At 36.2% G+C, this 9,136-nt stretch overlaps 1 protein-coding gene across 1 annotated transcript in view; it reads right to left on the bottom strand.

Moving 5' to 3' along the window:
• Positions 1-6,177: 6,177 nt before the first annotated feature.
• The window catches only part of TINAG (tubulointerstitial nephritis antigen), a 43,407-nt gene continuing 40,448 nt past the window's right edge, over positions 6,178-9,136 (bottom strand). The window contains exon 11 of the mRNA XM_072410411.1: positions 6,178-6,897. Within this exon, the coding sequence (XP_072266512.1) occupies positions 6,772-6,897 (126 nt within the window). The 3' untranslated portion in view covers positions 6,178-6,771. The remainder of the gene's footprint in view (positions 6,898-9,136) is intronic.

Here is a 9,136-nt window from a genome sequence, read left to right as displayed (position 1 = left end):
ATCACAGTTGTAAGGGGTTACCATCAAACACATTTACGGCAGAAAGGTATTTTAGGCTTCAGTTCAATGTCAGGGCACTGTACCGACTTTTATTCACAAAAACATCAATCTTAACAAGCGATCTTCAGAGTCATAACAGTAAAACAGAAAAAAAAAAAACACATATTTGCCCATCTGGCTCTCTCTCTGACACTCTTCAGAGCTGTTGATCCCACAGACATAAACTTTGGGGGACCTCCTGGTCTCTCCCAGAATACAGGCTGCACACAGCCTGTCTACCTGAGCCATGTGGCCTCAGGCTGACAGGTGCTCCTTTATTATCAGCCGAGTTCTTCAGAGCCATCCTCAATTTTTGGCTTGGACAAGGGCCTGACCCACCCATTTTTTCCAGGATACTCTGGGCCTGGAAAGACCTGTCACTAAAGCTTGTCCTGGATGACAGCACAGGAGTGGCAGTGAAATAAAACCAGGCAAAGATTGTTTTTTTTAGGTTAGATATTACACACTGACCCCTCAATAACACAAATGTTTCACCCTTTCCTGTCTGTTCTCCCAATCCCCCAGTTATGCAGGCCTTCCCCTAAGCTCCCTTGGGTTGCTCATTCCAAGCCTGTCTTTTTGAAGAGGGACTAACACAAGCTCTTCAAAACCAAAAATGGATGTGCAGGTTTTCTGGGAAATGTATGGGGTTTACTACAGGAAACACTGGGATATTATTGTAAAGTATATTACACTGGGATATTATTAGTCCCCCTAACTAATTCCTTCAATTAGATAATTTATTAAACACACTGACACTTTGAAAATCCATCTAACTGAAAAAACACAAACTCATAATGACCATTTTTATACAAGTAAAGTTTATATATGTTCCCAGAAGTAGGTATGAATCACAGCATCCTACAATGTAACTCTATTGTCAGTTGTAGTGATCAAATGGCTGACTATGCTAACAACTTACTTGCTTTAACACATTCCCCATGTATGCTGTTTGTGTATTTTTATATTTTTTTTATGTTGTCTATGAATTGCATTAAAGACCCTCACCCTATGGAACCATTTTTTTTCTTCATAAATGTTTGCATTGCCACGTGTCCCCTATCGGACTACCTGGCTCTCTAGTGGAGCAGAATTCAGAAAAACCTCACAACTCTAATGTAGTCATAGTACAAAACATTGATCAATATAACAGACATTCTGTCAAACTAACTTGAAAATGTATTTGCTCCAAATCTTTCACAGCATTAGGCATTGAACAAAGTAATGTAAAAATTTGTGTTGACATGTAACGTTAAAACTAAAAGAAATATAAAAAAATGTATATATGAGATGTGTCAAGCCAACATTGGCTTTAACTTCTCTTTCTACCATAAAGCTCGAAAGAAGGCTAAGAAAAACCTTTTATCTACATTCAAAAGCATGAAAATAAAGGCAGAGTTAAAATGTTTACTTCAAAACTTGTAAGAAACTTTCAAAAAAGAATAAGCTTTGAAGAAAATATTTTCCTGAGCCAGGATTATTAACTATAGCATTCTTGACAACAGTGGGGACTCTGGAAATATTTTCATTGCTGGAACATGGACGGAATGGGGGAAGGCTTGTTTAGTTTATGGATACCCGGCTACAAAGTAGGCGTGGTCCTTATCCTTTCCCTATAAACTTTATATATGTTAAAAAAGGAAGGGTGGAGGACATGTTACTTTGAGATAAAAAACACATAAATAATGCCATGTTAAAGGACACTAAATTGTCACTGCCAAGGTACAGCGTGTGACAGTTGCAAACCTATTGGGTATATAGTACCCACTGCTTTGTAGGTACAACCAATATTTCATACCTTCCAAGGGGAGTTTGCAATGACACAAAAATAAAAATGTTTAAAATATCTAAAGTCTTTATGTTACTTTATAACCAACCATTACTAGAGCAAAATTTAAATATCTTATAGTGCAATATCTCAAATTTAGAGTGCTCAGTGCGTATGACATGTCATGACATTTAATACATACCAAGAAAACTGTACAATTAACAAGCAAATCCCAAATAATAAAAAGGAATTGCATTGCCATTAAACAAACTAATTTCAGTTCAGAAACATTATTACAATATTGAATGAAACAAGAATACTTGCCCTGGATATAAAGAAAATGAATGCAGGGGTAATTGAGGCAAGTAACTATGATAGATGGTGGAAAACAAAGGCAAATGATGTCTCCAGATCCCATCTTTCTCTCTATATGTATTCTGGATCTTTTGAAGTTTTTGTTTCTCTGTATTACTATTAGTATTACCCCCAATAAATGTTTATTCTGTTACCTTCTATTGTTACATCACATCACTCCTTCCTATGAGTATGGCTACTCCACACTCTCAGGATTGGCTGCTGCCTCAGTCAAACAGTAGACAGCTCTTTTGTTTGGTCTGAGCATGTCACTTTTGTACATCCCCTGATCACAGGTGTCTTCAGTGACCCTACGTATCTCCAGTAATCCCGAAGTGTCTCCTGTAATCCTTTATATCTTCTGTGACCTCCAGTGACCCTAAGTGTTTATATTGACCCTGTGTATCTTCTCTGACCTCCACTAACTTTGAGTGTCTATTAAGACCCCATGTATTTCCTGGGACCCCTGGTATTTTCCTGTACCTGGATTCCTGGATACCTTTCTGATTTTCCACTAGTAACCAACTCTTGCCTGCTCCTGATTATCATTGTCTTTACTTCAGTGAACCTAAAGCCTAGACTGTTCACCTGTAACAGATTAGTCCCGGGTGCGTGACATCTACACACCTGTGTTTAATATTCTAGTACTGCCAATTAGGTGTTGCTTTGTCATGTGATACTGTAGGGGACCACAGTAATGTTATCAGAGGTTCGTTAACACTCCCTACTGTACAGGGGGCTGAATGACCATGAAGTGTGACTGATATTATTTTATCATACAATTTTCTTCATGTTCATCAAAAAAGTTGAATTTGCATTGATTTGGAGGATAAAAAAACTTAATTCTGGGCAAGAATGGAAAAGACCGCCCCATCCCTTCTTCCCACCCCCTCTAATTCCTATTAACAGGAGGTAACTAACTTACAGGTACCTGGTGACACTTTTTGTATCAGGACTTTCTTTGTACTCACTTACTGCTGATAGCTATTCTCTGATCCATCCATCATAGGAGTACAACCTTGCTCCATTTATCCCAGGAACAATTTACAATACATCAGCTCTAGGCAAGAGCGCAATTGGAATGAGGTCCAGAAAATATGCTCTAAGCTTTATTAAATAAATAGCATATATTAACCCCAAGTATCCTAATTGTTATTTTTTTTAATATAACACATATACAAATACAAAAAAATTATGTTCATCACCCATGTATAGTTAATAAAATTAACCAAACAAGCAATTCAGTATGTATCTATAGAAAATTAATAGTGTGCAAAAGACTGTATGCAGGTTGTCTACAGAAGATTCTCGTTATAAAGATGAAAAGAGGTCACATAATCAATGTCGCATGCTTCAAATGTGCATCTTTTGGTCTCTAAAGATATCAACATGTTCACATTTAAATGTCATTCACTTAAGATCATAAATGTTTATGTGTCCATTAAGGATAGATTGTGTTCATTACAACCTTGCCACAAGAAGCATAATTTTTTCAAATATTAAGTTTAAAAACCCTGATTACTTCATGTATATTACTATCATTTTCCATTATTAACTGCAATGGTGAAATATGCAGCCTTAAACTTGCCACATTATGATGGTAAATTGTATCTACCATTATAATTGTGATTAATGTTGAAAACTAGAAAAAGTAAAAAAGTAGAATGTTGAAAAATTGAATTTTATTCCTTAACTGTCATACTGAACCCAAAACCACTTGTGTGTACCTATCAATATTTCAATTAGATATCAATATCCTAATTACAATCCTAATATATTGAACTTCATGTCTATCCCCATTTCAGATTCCAGATGCCCTCAACCTACTGGCTGGGACCCAGTTTTGGATACTGGCTGATTGATATTCTTCTTCCTTTACATAAACTGACAAGACATTTGGGAACTTTATCTCTTCCTTCTCCATGAGTTTATTAATATTAATAAACAGGATTTATATAGCACATACATATTACGCAGCACTGTACATTAAATAGGGATTGCAAATGATAGACTAATACGGACAGTGATACAGGAGGAGAGGACCCTGCCCCGAAGAGCTTACAATCTAGTAGGTGGGGGAATTTCACACACAATAGGATGGGCGATATGCAGTGGTGGGAAGTAGTGTTCGGAAGTAGTGGTGGTTTCAAAAGACAGAAGAAGACGGGTGGGCAAGTTTGAAAAAATGGGTTTTGAGCGCTCTTTTAAATAAACAGAAAGTAGGAGCAAGCCGAATAGGATGAGGAAGACCATTCCAGAGAGTCGGGGCAGCTCTAGAGAAGTCTTGTATCCGTGCGTGTGATGAGGTTATGAGTGAGGAAGTCATTAGTACGTCATTGGAGGAGCGGAGAGAGCGGCTGGGGGAGTATTTTTTAACCATGTCAGAAATGTAAGTGGGACAATAACTGTGAAGGGATTTGAAGGCAAAGCACAGGAGCTTAAATTTGATTCTAAGGTGAAATGGAAGCCAATGAAGAGAACTGCAAAGAGATGCAGCGGAAGAGGAGCGGACGGAAGGATGGATGAGTCTGGCTGCAGCATTCATAATAGATTGTAGAGGAGAGAGTCGGGTTAGTGGAATACCAGAGAGGAGGAAGTTACAGTAGTCCAGACGGGAGATGATAAGAGCATGTACAAGGAGTTTGGTGGTCTCAGGGGACAGGTAGGGGCGGATTTTGGAGATGTTGCGTAGGTGAAAGTGACAGGACCTGGAAATGTTCTGAATATGGTGGGTAAATAAGAGGGCCGAGTCAAAGGTGACACCAAGACAACGTGCCTGAGGGGAGGGCCGAATAACAGTGTTGTTAACAGTTGGATATATGTCAGGGGGAGATTTGGAATTTGAGGGGGGCATGATGATGAGTTCTGTTTTATCCAGGTTGAGTTTCAGGAATCGGTCAGACATCCATGATGAGATGGCTGACAGGCAGCTTGAGAGAGCATAGAGTTTCTCTATCCAAGAACACAAAGTTCAACATGCAAAGTTCCCACGAACTGAACTGTACTTCCCCGGGGATCACACACTCTTCGCAGAGTCTGCAATCATTGAGAAGATGTCGGCCAGCAGGTATCTTTTACTGTGTAACATGCACAGTAATACAATACATTTGTTACATTTTTCTCGCATTGGATAAAAAAAAATGTAACAAATGTATCATAATATTTCTGTGCTTGAAAGTGTGTTATAGAGTAAGAGATATCATGTCATTGTATGGATACAATAGGATAACCTGTAAAAAAAATAGTTAAACACAAACACTTAATAAATTAATTTAACATTAGTTTTTATTTTTTTAACACTTTTTTTACATTTTTTTCTCTATCCGAATTTTGACTGTCAAATTTCTTTTTTTTTCGGAATGGGTCTACCCGAATTCGAACAGCCATTTTTGGGTCGAATATACGGACAACCTGAATTCGAACATCGGGGAGGCAGGCACTCCTCCTGCCTCCCCGCTCTTGCAGGTCCCAAAAAATTCGATCCCATCGGCCGAATTTACCCAGGCCGTTCTCACTTACATGTTCGATAAGCGAGAAAGGCCCGATTCGTCGCAAGAAATTTTGAAATTTCGCTCATCCCTAATCAACACAATGTAAGTACTTAATTTGACTGGCTATCAGCCTCTTCCAGTCCCTGCAAGGCAGAGCTCATAGAGAGATTGCAGTGGCAGAACAATGAGCCATTCAGCTGTGCTGTAGTGAAAAAGCCATGCCAATAGGAGAAGAGAGGCAGATAAATAGGCTTATCAGTATGATGCATCTCCCTGTACAGTCCAAACACAATGTAGGGGGTGAGGAGGAGATGTGTAGGTAAATATGAAACCATGGCATAGAAAGTCAGGTTTCAACCCTGTGTAAATCTAATAAATAGAAATAAGAATACTTTGGCAGGTAGCATACCCCCCCCCAGATTTGTATTTCATCTATGTCTTGTGCTTTTTTGTCTATAGTTTCCCTTTAATGGGATTTTTTTTATTTTGGTTTATTGATAAATAAAACACACACACACACATACTTCATTGTTTTAATGTTGCAAATGATGATTTTTTTAATATTTAACATTTCATATTGTTGAATCACTTCCAATAATAATACTTCAACACTTTTCATATCTCCACCACCTCTGATTGCTTTCCTGTTCATTTTATAAAGCAAATTATGCCTTTGTGAGCTTTGCATAAGAGAGAAAAATAAATCACGAAATGGCATTTATTCTCAGTATTTGTCTGGCTTCATACTGCTGCATACATTTATCGAACACTATTAATATCTTGAGTTCATTTGAAAAAAAAATGATATATTGAAAAAGATTCCATCCTTTAAAATTTACATTTTGCATATGAATGTTTACATTTTCATAGTGAACAGATCTCCTCTTATGTAACAAAATATAATTATAACATATAATATTTAAAATAATGTGTTATGAACTATAAATGCTGGTTGCAAAATAACTGCTTTTTTTTCATAAATATACATTCTGAATAATAAAATCTAAATACAATAAAATTGTACTACTATAATCAAATTGTTTGTGACACTTTTTGTGTCATTGCTAAATTTTCCTAGGATATATAATATATACTAATTAAATATTAAGCAAAATGACTTCACTTTGTATTAACATGACACCAAGCTGCTATGATTAGGCTTTCAATTCCACATTCATTTTTTCCACGATGAATTTTGAAATATCCATTTTCACCCCAAGAGTTTCCCCAAGAATTTGCAACGATCTGAAATACATATTTACAAAAGAAAAATGATTTACTTTTCTGGAAGGTAGCTTTTATAAACAGACTTACATAGTAGACAATTACTTTGCTCTATAAACGCATTTAAAATTCAGATTAGATTGTTGACCCATTGTCCAATGAAATTAGGGAATCTTGGAGTACCTGATCAGAGCAGAGGGAACTCCATAGCTCATTTTTGTGTCCGGGATGGATCACACTGTGTGTAGTGGACAGTGAATAGCCAAATATGAATGCTTACAATTAGGAATGACCCCTAGTCTTTGTACTGACTTTAGAGTGTGGCAAACTTAGTGAGTAATTTTGCTTAGAGAATAGGGTCTATCAGCAACCTATATATTTAGGTTGACATTTTTGTAAGAACCTATCAAAGTTACATTACCTACTCTCCTCCAATCACATAGCTTTGCAATGTGGTTCTATTTTTTATGAAGTTGAGCCATGTATGTGTAGTGCAGCTGTGCAAAGAAAGTGGAATGCAATATATAATACATTAAGTTGCAATTCTTCTGTGAAAGTAAATGCACCTATTTATCAAAATGAATTGATTAGGTCTAATCAGTTTAGAATCCGCCAATGGTGCTATTTTAATAAAAATATTTTTGTGTTGCTGCGGTATAATGCAGGGTAAGCTATAGGTTTCAGCTCTTCAACTTTCCTCCTGCATTTCTTTTTAGACAGTATTTTTAGTTAATATAATCACAAATGAATCAAAGTTAAATATGCATATTCACATACCTTGCTTGTTTAAGAACAAAAAAGAAAATAAAAACATTGTTAATATATTTTGTTCGTTCTGATTTAGTCATGTGGTTCCTTTTTTAACATTAGCAAGCTGTTGGTTGGTATGAAAATGTATACATGGACAATGTTGTATGGGAGGCAGATCGGTGGGCACCAAAAGAACTACATTTAATTGCAACAGGGTTAATTTACTAAAAGTTTAGGCTGTTTTATTTAGCAAAGTGATTTGCAAAGAAATTTTCTCTTAGCTTATATTAAAATGTATTTTGCAAATAATACCCAAATATCCAATGCTTTTACCAAAAAAGTAGGCTACAAATGCTAAGAATATAGCAAAAATATACCTAAAACCCATCTTTAACAACATAATAACACACAAGCCAAAAATACAACTTCCTGATTAAATATTATTGTACCTTATTACAGAAGACTGTTTGCCAAATTTGAAATTGAAAAATTATTGAAAACTGAATTTGTTGATATTGCAAAATATTTTAATGAAAATTAACCCAAAATGGCATACTGGCCGTTTTATTACTTCTTGGAACATCATGTATGTTCCAACCACAGCACAGTTATGATATTCTTGACTTGGCATGGGTCAACTTAAACCAGTTCCACTCCCTGACTAACACAAATCAGACAATTTTCTGTGAGCAATGAACAGTCTCCTTTTCCCCCCCCAATGACAGATTGTGCTGATTAGCAATCCTGGCGTTAACCTAACCAAATTCTAGCATACCTTCCTTTTCTTTCAAACCTACCACCTTCTCGTCCCTCTTAACCTCTAAACAAAAAGAAAATAGTAAAAAACCTCTTCCAGTCCTTTTTTTTTCTGTGGGACCTAACTATTTTTAGTAAGTCCCCTCCAATACTTTATACTTCTACATATTCTTCATTTTCTAATGTTGGAAGACCCATGAAAAGTTTTCGGCTTCTACTTTAGGGCTTGCCTAAGTTTTGGTTATGCAAGGCCCCCCAAGGGCGTTTTACCTGAGCTTTCAGGCTTTTCAGTTCTGTTTTCATATGTAGCACCACACAATAATTGACATTGTATACCTGTGTACTGTATACAGGAGAGTTGACACTTTAATTTCTTGTTACCTGGAACCAAGAAAGCCTATTGTGGTTTGTAATGCCATACCATGCAAAGATAGTCCCACAAGGTACTTTTGAACCATCAAACTCACAAGGCTAGAGCTCAAATTTTTGTATTTATTATAATGTAAACTGCATTTCTGTTTTTAGCTTGCCATCCTTTGTATACCTAATAAAAAAACAACCTTTTTACCTGTCTAAAACCTTGAAATAAAGAATTTTTGGGGCACAGATCAGAACATACATACAGTATATACATTCGGTTAAAACAGTTTAGTTTCAGACTCATTCTAAAAGAAAAGCTTCTCCATTCGACTGACTAATCTATGTTTTTGTGGCGATTCTGCTAAAATTTTAAATTAAATGTTTAAAAAAACAG

Source organism: Pyxicephalus adspersus, chromosome 4, assembly GCF_032062135.1.
Source record: "Pyxicephalus adspersus chromosome 4, UCB_Pads_2.0, whole genome shotgun sequence".
Taxonomy (NCBI): Eukaryota; Metazoa; Chordata; class Amphibia; order Anura; family Pyxicephalidae; genus Pyxicephalus; species Pyxicephalus adspersus.
This window is presented reverse-complemented; position numbering and strand designations above follow the sequence as displayed.